At 40.3% G+C, this 12,190-nt stretch overlaps 3 protein-coding genes across 5 annotated transcripts; 1 reads left to right on the top strand and 2 right to left on the bottom strand.

Annotated features, from left to right (window-relative positions):
- Positions 1-1,724: 1,724 nt before the first annotated feature.
- On the bottom strand, positions 1,725-6,665 carry LOC135632405 (methyl-CpG-binding domain-containing protein 2-like). Of its 2 annotated transcripts, none has more exons than XM_065140961.1 (5): positions 6,473-6,665; positions 4,904-5,478; positions 3,560-3,613; positions 3,185-3,354; positions 1,725-2,292 (listed from the first exon to the last, which is right to left on the bottom strand). In XM_065140961.1, the coding sequence occupies exons 2-5, from the start codon at positions 5,455-5,457 to the stop codon at positions 2,066-2,068; spliced, it is 1,005 nt and encodes a 334-aa protein (XP_064997033.1). In that variant the 5' UTR covers positions 5,458-5,478; positions 6,473-6,665; the 3' UTR covers positions 1,725-2,065. The 2 variants fall into 2 exon arrangements, with proteins under 2 accessions (XP_064997033.1, XP_064997034.1); XM_065140962.1 differs by lacking the exon at positions 6,473-6,665 and adding an exon at positions 6,215-6,375.
- Positions 6,666-8,344: 1,679 nt separating this feature from the next.
- LOC135632638 (agamous-like MADS-box protein AGL80) lies at positions 8,345-9,127 on the top strand. Its single transcript, XM_065141273.1, has one exon. The coding sequence runs from the start codon at positions 8,345-8,347 to the stop codon at positions 9,008-9,010; it is 666 nt and encodes a 221-aa protein (XP_064997345.1). The 3' UTR covers positions 9,011-9,127.
- Positions 9,128-9,976: 849 nt separating this feature from the next.
- On the bottom strand, positions 9,977-11,924 carry LOC103976855 (uncharacterized). 2 transcript variants are annotated; one of them, XM_009392185.3, is made up of 3 exons: positions 11,576-11,924; positions 10,889-11,153; positions 9,977-10,528 (listed from the first exon to the last, which is right to left on the bottom strand). In XM_009392185.3, exons 1-3 carry the CDS (start codon positions 11,681-11,683, stop codon positions 10,200-10,202), a joined length of 702 nt encoding a protein of 233 aa, XP_009390460.2. In that variant the 5' UTR covers positions 11,684-11,924; the 3' UTR covers positions 9,977-10,199. The 2 variants fall into 2 exon arrangements, with proteins under 2 accessions (XP_009390460.2, XP_064997344.1); XM_065141272.1 differs by having other exon boundaries at positions 10,889-11,169; positions 11,576-11,918.
- Positions 11,925-12,190: the final 266 nt, after the last annotated feature.

The raw sequence follows: 12,190 nt of genomic DNA, 5'->3' as shown, positions 1-12,190 counted from the left end.
AAGCATCATCGTTATTGGGGTACTTGGCTTCCCCCGCCTCAAAAGTGATCTCAGTGCCATCTTCGTGCAATAGGCATTTCTCCACCAAGGCTCACGCGTAGGCCCTCCATCCGGATATACTATCTCCCTCGAAGCCCGGCTTGCCGATAATCACGTTTATCTGCTTTTTGATGGGGCCATGAGGGTGAGGGGAGGGCTCCTAGGGTTTACAAAAATATCGCCTGAGGTGCCCTCTACTAATGAGCTCTTGGATATGATATTTCATATCTCAACACTCTTCGGTGTTGTGACCATAGTCACGATAGAACTTGCACTACTTTACTCGGTCTTTGAACTCGGGCATGGTTTCATCAGCATGGGCTCCTCCAAAACCCTTTCTCCCTTATTTGGAGAAAGATCTCCATCCTAGACGTGTTGAGGGGTAGAGGGGAAGGCCTTGGAAATGAGGGCTTGGGTTGGCCGAGCCTCCTTTTGGATGGCATCGAGGATTGGCCTTGGGGCTGCTCCAAGTGAGATCTTTGGGAATATCTACATGCCAACCAGAAAGCGACACATGACAACCACTCGAAAGTTGATGTGGAGCAACCAGACACGTGGCCAATGGGGGAGAGTGGTTGACTTGGCAAACGATGGATGATCGACCCCTACGCCATTCGAACTGTACGGGTCGACATCGCACAGTCAAAGTCCACACGAGCTGACTCGCGTCATCGAGAACATATAAGTCAATCGTTTTCATGGTCACGTCGAACGAGGACAACAACAAGCATTAATGACCCACGCACTTTCGGGTCAACTTTGTAGGTATAAAAGCTAGCCCCTCATCCTAAAGAAAAGGACCGAACCTTTTATACTATAAAATCATCTACTAACTTAAGTATCGGAGGTCGAGTCGAGAACCCCTCCTCCCAGCATCGACTTATCATGCGAGAACACGACACAGGTAGACAACTTAGTCCGATCTCGGGTCGACCGTAATCATGTAGCAAAGGTTTGAGAGCCAACCACCCGATCCAAGCTATCTCTTCGTTCAAGAATCCATATGAATAACCTTACGCTTTCGGAGAAACCACAAGGCAATAAAGCAAAAGAGGGTGGCGGAAAAGTGAAAACTTAGACTTTTTGATAATTTGATCTAATGGTAATTATTAAATTATTGTGCTCTTAATTGGAGAAATTTAATGATAGTGGAGTTGTTCGTATGTCAATTAATGCCAGATAAAAAAAATATATGCCCATTTCGTAAATCTCCATTAATTGAGAACAGTTTGACCAAAAAGGTTTACTAGAATAAGACTTTTTCAAAGTTTTATGTCATTTTATATATTTAATTATTTTAGTTCCGATTAGTTTCTAATAATCTTGGTTTGTATTGCGTAATGTTTATTGGATTTAATACTTGGAGGATGTATATATGTTATATTATAACTGATAGGACAAATATGATATTCTTAATTTTTAAAATTCATAACTGGTTTTAATTTTTAAGTTTCATAAGAATACTTTTATTTTTTTATAAATGATAAGTGCTACTCTTTTTCTGTTTGTATAAATGATAAATGATGAAAACAGAAAGATTGATTTAATAGATCTTTAGCTAAAACATTCAATCTTTGATCAGAATAAATTCTCTAAGATGGATGTATAATAATTGTGATATCGAATTAACTAAACAAGAAAATCAATCTTATCTAATCAAAAGTGATCCAATTAAAGAACACATATATACTAATTTCACATTTTGTAAATAGCTATATTAAAATTCATGATACAAAAACCTCTTTGTCTGCTAAAACTTACAAAGATCATGAAGAAACATCCACAACCCATATAAGGTTACAAATTTAACATCTTTTTTCTGGGAAACATCACTCATCACCAGGATAATTGTTCAAGACTGTCATGTGATCTAATCTTAATATGTTCATATATCATAATACATGTTGATGTTGGTATTTGTTCCCAAAACCTTGTGCTGCATCTGTGTATTGTCATGTAATGTGCTTCTTCATTCCCCTTAACATTGAACCGAGAAAGAAATCAGAATAACAATTAGAACGAAGTATCACAACTCAAAAGAAGATGCATTTCTTGAATGATCAGCATCTTCTAGCTTCATCTTTGGCTGATCACAGGCGGAACCTCCACACACTTGTTCTGATGAAGACATAGCGCCAGCCGGTGTTGGTTCCTTTTGAGGAGAATACACTGGATCTTTCTCAGAAGGACTTGATGAGGCTTGTCCACCAATTAAAACCTCTTTAAGAGGAGCTGCCCAAGATAGGGGATTCACTGCAGCAAGGAACAGATCTGTGAAGCATGATAACCTAGAGGGCGAGTCTTGGTACAACGATAAGGTTGTTCCTTTGCGACCTAGGAGACCAGGGTTTGAGTCATGAAAATAACATTTCTAAAAATTTAAAGGTAATACTTCATACATTGACCCTCTCCAAACCCCGCATTGGCGGGAGCCTCATGCACTGGGTACGTCCTTTTACTCTTAAGAACTCTTATAGTAGAATCGTTACCACAAAACATTTTGAAAGAAATTAATACTTGATAAACAAGAAAGTAACATCAAGATAAATAATGAAGAAACTTCATTTTTTGCCCCACAGGCTTAGGAATTTAGCTAGAAGCAAAAAAGCAAGCTTTTCTTTCATTTCATCAAGATATTAGTACTGCTAGTCACAATTCTCGGGTTGATGTTTTTTGTTAGAACTCCTCCATAGGTTTATATCCTTTTCTCATAATCCTGTTACTATGTTTTTTACACCTGCATTTTCCCGCCAGAGGTGAGGAGCCAAAAGTATCTTGAACTTGATTAATATCTAACTACAGGTGCAGCATAGAACCGATAGGATCAATTTTTTTTTTAATATCCAGTGTGTTTGGAGATGAAAATGTAGAGATACTTCGAATATTCTAGGTTTAATATCCATATGAATTTTATCAGCTAATTCACTAAAGCGCAACTTGAAGTTTCAATCAGTGCCACACTGAGCCGGTCGAAGGCAACCCTCTTGTGGCAGATACTGTAGTTTTCCACTTGGATAATACAAGCCAACAAATAGTCAACTAACTAATTTTAAAAAAGGCCATCATAGAGGATTTGCATATTAAATCATCACAGAAGGTAGCTTCCAAGGTAGTTCTAAAATTAAGTTCCACTATTTTCACACACCTTCTTCAGGTTCAAGAGTCCTTGGCAGTATCATATCACCATCACAAGGGTTTGTCACACGTGGAGGGCGTTTCCTGACATAGTTCTCTTGCAGAGACCTAGGAGACTGAAATGAAAACTTAGAAAGAGTTACCCCCTGTCTGGCATACTCTGGGTGTTCGAGCAAATACCTGCAAGATTCCTTGACAAAAGTAATTTTAAAATCCAATACACCAATCAAACATGAAACAACAAATGTAACTTTCTTCCATATCAGAAAGCACAATACTAAGTGTTTGAGGCAAGTTTTCCACAGTAATCTTCTGGTAAACCTCGAGCATTTGCATGCACGACACTCAGTGAAAGAAGAATGTGAAAAAAGAACATAGACCGTACCTTTGAATCTCAACCATCGACCGCAATCTTTTCCCAGATGGAGCAGTATAATACCTGAAAAGGAAAATGATTGACATCAACAATGTGGCACCTTAAATTTGTTCAAATACATAACCTGGATGTCTATATCTGAAGCAGAAAATCAAGAATGCATGAGCAATTTTGGTTTTAAAATTGTTAGATACAGATATATAATGAAAATGAAAAAACACGAAATGCAAAAGAGAAGGACTATGAAAAAGAGATTTTCGAGAAGTTGACATCACATAGGTTGAACTCTTCTTTCTAAATGCTAATGTACTTCCACCAAATTGGAAAACTTGATTGCAACAGCCAAGCTGATTATGGGACTTTCGAGGAAAGACTATTTGATGTAAGAAAGGAGTTAGCATATATCTTGGAACTTTCAAGGCAAGATCATTGGTGAACTTCTGCTCAAGTTATCATCAATTCCAACACTTCACAACATGATAAAGGATCCCATATCATCAAAGAGGAGGTTCACTATGGCTATCATGGTATTTCTGAACTTCCTTGATAACCTTACAAGGTCTCTCAAGATCTTGTTAATTATCCAAAGAATAAACAGCATAAATTTATGCCTGAATGTTTAAAACAGAATATAGTCTTGCTTTGTGGGTTATGCACTTAAGGTCCAGTTTAATCCTCCCTGATCAACTGCTACAATAGGAAAAAGCAAAACTTATGTGATTGACTTCCATTGGAAAAACTTCCCGCAAATTCCTACTAACAGACACTTATGTTTCTAAAACCAGATTTCTAGTTATTTTATGATTTTTCCAAAATATGAATTTGAAACAACATGCATATGATCACTCAAATAATGAGGGAGAATACCTCATTGTGATAATTCTCTCTATATCATTTGGGTTGCCTTCTAATTTGATTTCCGCATGGAAAAAACAAAAAGAGATAATCCCGTCAAGGCATGTCAAGATAACCCCAGGTAAGATGAAGCCATTAACATGAAGAAATAAACACCTCATAAGCAAAAAGTGATTAAATCAAGTGCAAGAGTCCTAACTAGGGAAGAACACTAAACTGGATGTAACTAATAAAAGAAAAACCTCTATAGAAATAAATGTGAAAAAATTATGCAAGAAAAATGGTATTACTCATCACCTATATCTCACGTTCCTTAATTCTTTAAACTAACCTATAGTTGCTACTTGATCAGTATTAGATCTGAATATCTATTTAGAATGTTCAGCAAGAAGTTCCACAAACTAGCTGGTTCAAAACAAATAAACAATCATTTTCATTTCTGAGCAGTTTACTTGGGGGAATAAAAAAAGGCCAAAAGCAGAGAAATAAAAAACATACACATCTGCAAATTTTGTGCCTCCTTCAGCTCTGATTCTAAGCAATCTTTCCCACCCAGGAGGTGGTTGAGCAATGTTTGGTTTATCAATTGCCCAGAGTCTACTGCCATCCTGAGAGATGTCTTCGGGGTCTTCACATAAAATATCAGGACGCCACTCACGAGCATGTTCACATACAAAAGGATCTTCCAAGATGTTTTCACGTATTTGTTCATATTTCTCTTTTGTTGGAATGATCCTCCATTTGAAGCATGAAGCACACTGGACGGTGAATGTTCCAATAGATGGAAAAGTACGGCCAGAATAATTTGATGCCAAGAAGTTTCTGAAGGTTGGAGTATGATTCTCCATGACATCAGTAAGTGCAAGAGAATCATGACCTGTATCGCTTGTACCAGGGTCATAAAGCACCAAATGATTTGAAATATTTTCAGTAGATTGCTTGCCATCATCCTTTGCATCACGATCAGAAACATCAAATGACCTTTTCCTACTTTTTTTTGAAGTTCTAGGGGAGCTATGAATGAGGGGAGCATCTTCTGTGTATGACTGCATTTTAGTTGACACCTGAATAACCTGCAGTACAATAATACTGATTAAAGATCACAGAGACCTAATGAAGAGGTCCAGAAAATTGGTACTTTCAGAAAATTATGGCTCTGACAAATGAAGTGGTCTAGAATATGGTAGTACACCTAATTCAACAATTGTTTGACTCAGAGTAGGATGCTTTGGGAAAATATAAGGAAGCACAAAACACAATTGTTTGATTGAGAACACAATGGTTTGGGAAAATATAAAGAAGCAGAAAACTTATCTAGATTTTTAGGTCTGGGAAAATATCATCGTCTTAGGTAGCCTTAGCAAGCATCTGTGTCATATTCTTTACAATCTCACACTTTCTTGGTATATTGGAATTTCATCTAGATTTTTACTGTAATTGAAGTCCATTACAGGCCTTAAAAAATGCGCATGAAGAAGACAAATATGGTCTTTTTTCTTTATTCAAGAACCATCACTTAAATCGATTGCTAAAATCCAGGCAATGTCGTCACCGGTTCAACTTTGTCCAAAAGATTAGGACACTATCAAGCGCATGATAAAATGCAGAATCCCCCTAGTTATTTTCCTAATCCGTGGTAACTACTTGATCTGTTGAATTCTCGTAATACGAATTTCATGAGCTCACTGAGTTCAAACCAGAAGTCTCAAACTTTATCAGTATCCTAAGCATCATTTTTAGGAATTCCACTAAAACTTGACAGCAAAGTAATGAACATAGGACACACCAAAAAATATGAAAGTTACCCACCTTTGGCTTCCCTAAATGTCAAGGAAGCTTCAAGTTCAGCTAAAAGGGAGAATTTTTGAATAACTAAGTCATTCGATTGACAATAAAGGTAAGCTTTCGGCTCCCAATTAGATCCGACAGGAATATTCCCAAAAAAAGTGGCATTCTTCCAAGATAGAAACTAAACAACACAAATAAAGAAACTATCCACTAATTTCCACACAAAATTCCAGCTTTAGAATCAAAGAATCAGCAGGTATTCGTATAAATCGTAGTCACCTCAGCTGATCGCCCACGGGATTAATAGCGGCGGACGAATCTACGGTGAGCTGGGGCTGAGAAACCGGGCGGCGGTCCAGCTGACCCACGGATCCGAAGGGAGAGAAAAGATTGGGGGCGATTTCTCTCGCGGAGACGCCCGGTCGCAAAAGGCGAAATGGCGACGTTTCCTGTCGGATGGGAAGCTTCGGATTCCAAAGGCGGTTTTGATGGTTTTGCGTCGGCTTCTCCGGTGTTCCGTGTCCGGTCCTCACGAAACGTTTTACGTACCATTCGGTCTACCTGCCCAATGATTGGAGATATAGATGGGCACAAATCGGGTCCCACATTTGGTCATCGCTTCAGCCACTCAAAAGACGGGTACGTCATAAAGGAGTGGGCAAAGAATGTGGGTAAATTGAGAACCAGTAGAATTTGATCCGACGCTGTCGGAGCTGAGTTGGATACGGGTCGAGTTCTTTATGTTGTGATCGCCTCCTGTGTAAAATGATCCGATCCAATAACCCGATAAATATAATTTGAGTTTGGTCAACTCCATTTACGCCGAAAATAATTTCATCATTGCATAATTTGATTTTTTTTAGCTAATAATGATAAGTATGGATGCAAATAAAAAAAGCATCGAATTCTTATGGTATTATGAGAAATTTAAATAATTTTATTTTTCTTCCAAATTTCAAAGGAGAGTATATTAAGTATCAAATAAGGAAAAAAAAAGAAAATATGCTTCAAAATAAAGAATCAAAAAAATATTAGCCCAAAACAAGACAATTTAAGAGGAATGAGTAACTGATAGAACTAGCACTAAAATATACCACAGAGGAATCATAGAATTAGCTTCTTGCCAGTAGAAACAGAGGAAGAAGATGCCAGGTGTTTTCCAGAAAGAACAATTATAAGATATTACAGAGCTGGATTGCTGGAAATGGTGACCAGTTTCCTGCTGACATGCCCAGAATCTCATCTGAGCCTCAAATCATGCTCTCTGGATGTCTTGTCGTGGCTTTAATATTCTAATGTTCAAGAGATCGATCATAATATTTATCCAGCTCAGTTTCCATACCAGCAACCAAACAGCAGCAGAGGAATCCAGGAGACAGGAACAAAGATGAGACGATGCGGCATAGTTACACAGATAAATCTTGTCCTTGATCGAAGGAGAGAAAAAAAGATGGCCTTTTGACTGGAACAACAGCTGAAACTTCCAAGTTCCATCAGGCAATCTCTTCCCCAGCTTAGTCTGTTAAAACAGGAAGCCTTCGTTTAGGATACTGTTCGATCAGCCTTGTCATACCTGCCCAAGAGGGTTAAATTAACATGAGAAAAGATGCTTAAGTAATCCTCTTTCATCTCAGTCACAAACTCAAATGATCCTTCCTTCCTTCCTTCAGCAACCAAATAAAACATAGATTCAGCAAAGTATACTTTGAAATCTACTGCAAGTTTTATGCTTTTTCCTTGAAGCATTTAGGTCTTATGCTAATCTGGTTTCCTACCAAGAGTCATAAAAATAATGGTCCAAATCTTGTTTTTACCTTGAGAAATGTTTTGGGGTTCAATCAGAAGAACCTTTTTATTCTCTCTTCTCCGAAGCTATAGGATGGCTTTCTGGTGAAGCTATAGTATGGTGGTAATTTCTTTGGTAATATCATCGAGCAAGATACTCCTTTTAACATTAGTTGCCAATTCTGCCTGCCCATAGTAATGGCCAATTAATTCAGATATCATGTGCCAAGATCTCATGCTGAATATTTAACTCATTTAAACCAGAATAAAATGAAATCAGAATCGTCATCTGAATCTTTTTCTCACCTTCGCTTGCCTGCTGAATGAACCAGTATAAAATGTCACAGGCGCCTACCTCCACGGCTTATGGCGAGGAAGAAGGTGAAGCTGGAGTGGATCGTCAACGACACCGCAAGAAAGGCCACGTTCAAGAAGAGGAAGAAGGGTCTGATGAAGAAGGTGAGCGAGCTGAGCACGCTGTGCGACGTCAAGGCGTGCATGATCATCTACGGGCCCGACGAGCCACATGCGGACGTGTGGCCGTCGGTGCCGGACGCCATGCGCGTGCTTGCGAGGCTGAAACGGCTGCCGGAGATGGAGCAGAGCAAGAAGATGATGAACCAGGAGGCCCTGATGCGCCAGCGGATCAGGAAGCTGCAGGAGCAGCTCCAGAAGCAGGACAAGGAGAACCGGGAGCTGGAGACGGCGCTCCTGATGCACCAGTGCTTGTCAGGAAGGAGCTTGCACGACGTCGCCATCGAGGATGTGACGGCCCTGGCGTGGATGACTGAGATGAACATGAGGAAGGTGAGAGAGAGGATAGAAGATGCAGCATTAAAAAGTGCGGAGAAAGTCAAGGAGGAGAAACCGGTGGCGAACGACAAGGGGAAGACGCCGATGTCGGCGGCGGCCACGGAGGAACTCCCACGGCAGGATTGGTTTGCAGGGGCGATGGACCTCAGCGAGCTGATGATAAGCAGAAATGATGACCACAAGAACACTTGGCTGAATACTTACTACCCTATGGATTAACACCATTCCGCTTCTGGCTTTCTAGATTTAGCTTTCTTTCATGTGTTGGATCATCATAGCCTCTCAATAATACTTGTAAATTTCCTCGGCCATTGTTTTCAGTTTCCTGCAATGAAAACGGTCAGCAGTGTTCTAACCAAGAACTGGAATGTGTGCTCTGCTAAATGTTTCATGACTTGTTCAGCCTTTGGGAATTCAGAGACTTGTGCAATCTGTGGATACTAAAACAAGCAACATCTTTGTGCTGAAATAAATCCTTGAAGAATTATGTTCCTGTTAGGAATTGCTTGGTTCTGGACAACCCAAAATATCTGATTCCACACAATCAAGTTGTAACACAGACATACTGGATAGAATTGAGATGGGAAGATTTTGTTTCAGCATCTTATTTACTGATATACTGTGATGAAAAGAACAAAAGAACAGAGACAATGTCGTAAGTTTAAAAGACAATTACCTTTAACCCACAATTAATTCTGCTAGTATCCACAGCATGTCCAGCATAGAGAAACATCAAGATGCACTCAGCAAGAAGAAAAAGGATCCAAGTTATAACATCACCCGTACTCAGAGACATCAAGACAGGCACTTACTACTTGCTAGTGAAGAGAGAGCTGCATGCATCCTGAGCAGGGATGGTCAAGGAAGCAGTTAAAACAGTTAGCAATGGTTGTAAGTATTTGACCCTGTAAGGCACAATATCTGTTGAACCAGATGCAGCCCCTAATCGAGGTTGCTACAGCTTAAATGCAATTAAAAATATAGGATCTGCTCATTGAGGAGCAGCTATATACTGTGACATGCAAACATTGAAGGCATTCGAGTACATAACACGAAAAGGCAAGGTACTTCTTTGATCACAAGCTCCTGTTGGAGATGATGACAGTTGACAAAATAAGCTTTAGAGTCACAACAGCATATTGTAGCACAGAACAATCAGCTCTTCTATAATGACGAATAGAAGAATGGCCAGAAAATAAACTTTCTTTGTAAAGCAGAAAAAATATACACATGTAGCAAGGACAATGATTCCTGATCCTCCATACTACTACAACTCCTCTGATGAAATAAATCATCAGTCGTACATGAGGATATGCAAAAGAAGCCAAAACACATGCAGCATCTGTGGCCTTTCATTAGACAAAGCATGGCACATCTTTCACTGGAGATGATCGGGATCACTAACCTATCACAATGACCACATTATAGGACTGGATGCGCCGGGAAGATACTGGGGGTTCAGGCAGTGCTGTTGCCGCTGCTGAAAGCCTTCACTGTCTAGTCCATAAGTAGTTGCTTGCTCTGTTACTTCTTCAACTTCCATGGATGCAACTTCAGTTTCCTCAGCCTCCATTGGCTCCTGGGACAACTTGCTTTCTGATTCAGATCCTCCAAACCCATTGGTGGCAGTCGCTGCATGCGGTGGCACCCATGGAATCACAGCTAAGCAGCTATTGCTAACACCTGTTTGTTGATCCTTCTTGTCAAAACTTCGATTCCCTGGATTGAAAATGTGATCTGCAATAGTTCGACAATGGTTAAGTAATGTAAGCAAATGGGAAAAGAATCAAAGGTGGCATGCAGTTTCAATCAAAAGCTTTCCTTCTTTGAGAAGGACAGATGAGAAAATCTTACGGTAGAGAACTTTACTACTTCACATGACTAAGAATAAATTTTCCCAATGTTTTTCTCTGTTGTTATTGAGTTGGAGCGGACAGTAAATCGATAGCTTTTCTCGATATTACTAGCATCAACAAAATGAGAATAACAGAAGGAGACTCTTGAAGAAATCCTAATTATTGCCAACACATTGTACATTGCAAACCATAAGATAAATGCATGCTAAAATGCGGGCAATGGAAGGTTTCAAGAACTTACGTCTGATTCCATCAATGAAGTCCAAGCTGACTCTTAGAGAAACATTATCAGGACCAGGGGACAAGATTAGTGGTGTCTCCACAGGTTTGTAGAGCACAATTGCTCTCTCCTCATTATCCAAAGGGTATCCAGACATAGCCTCACTCACTACAGATCCTGAAGTCTGCATATCACTAGAACTAATGTTCCCTTGCGGCAATTGCTGATTATATACCAAAGTTGATGTCGGTTCACCCTCTTCCATAATTGGTGGCAGCTCGGCATCCTTCGGCAAAAAGAAGCTAACAGATAAGAGAAACAGCGCTACTAACACTTACATATGTAGATTAAACCAAGAAAATACTGAAAATATGAGCAAAGTAAATGGCTTTATATGAAGACAGCCGCTCTTATATGATTATCGATGATCTAAAACCACAAATCGAAGTTCATCTAAGTGAAAGAAACTCCACAAGCTCAAGCCATTATTTGGAGAGGCAGCACACATCAAACAGCTTGGGGACAAAATCATGTTTTGCTGACAGCAAAGATCGATTTTTTCCAGTGAAAAAGTAACGCAAACACTTAAAAGAGAAATTCCCACGGAAAGCCACAGTGCTTTAAGCATAAATACGAACGGATCCGCCACGATCAAATCAACAGAACACAGAAGCCACCGGGAAGGAGTTCCAAGAAGCGCACGCTTACCAGTCTCCTGATCTTTCGCGCGGGGGACGAAAGCGAGAACTCCGCGAAATCATCGTACACCTCCTCCAGATCCTTCCGCTTCAACTTCCCGTGCCAAAACCCCGTCATGTCGCCGGTGCTGTCTCCAAACCCTAATCCTTCAAACAGCAGAAGAATCCCTCAAGCTTGGGGCGTCCCACTGCGAGAGACTCCAGCAATTGGCCTCGACGTTAGGATTCCGACTCGGCTCCTTCCCAATCTACGGGACCGGAGAGAACTCGCACGCCATGGATGTAGCGACAGGAGATGGGGCGGAGAGGGAACCGAGTCGGGCCTTTGGGGACGCTTCCAAGTCACTCTCGATCTCTCCAGAAGCACATAGGAACCGAACTCGTTTTCTAGCGATGACGTGGTCGCCGCACGAGCGCTGGTTCCGTTGCCGAATCAAGCTACGACTTGGGCAACGGAGCCACACGCTTTCTGTTTGCCAGCCGCGTCTTCTTCTTGTCGTGGCTCCATTCGTTGCGCATGCTAATTTCGCCAATTTGGCATTGCATTGTCCATTTATTTGGGATTTATGGCTACAATATTGGATTGGTCCAAATAGTAGCTTTGATCCATTGATGAATATTGTTT

The sequence above is a fragment of the Musa acuminata genome, chromosome BXJ3-3, assembly GCF_036884655.1.
Source record: "Musa acuminata AAA Group cultivar baxijiao chromosome BXJ3-3, Cavendish_Baxijiao_AAA, whole genome shotgun sequence".
NCBI lineage: Eukaryota > Viridiplantae > Streptophyta > Magnoliopsida > Zingiberales > Musaceae > Musa > Musa acuminata.
Note: the sequence above shows the minus strand (reverse complement) of the source record. Positions and strands in the feature narration are given on the sequence as shown.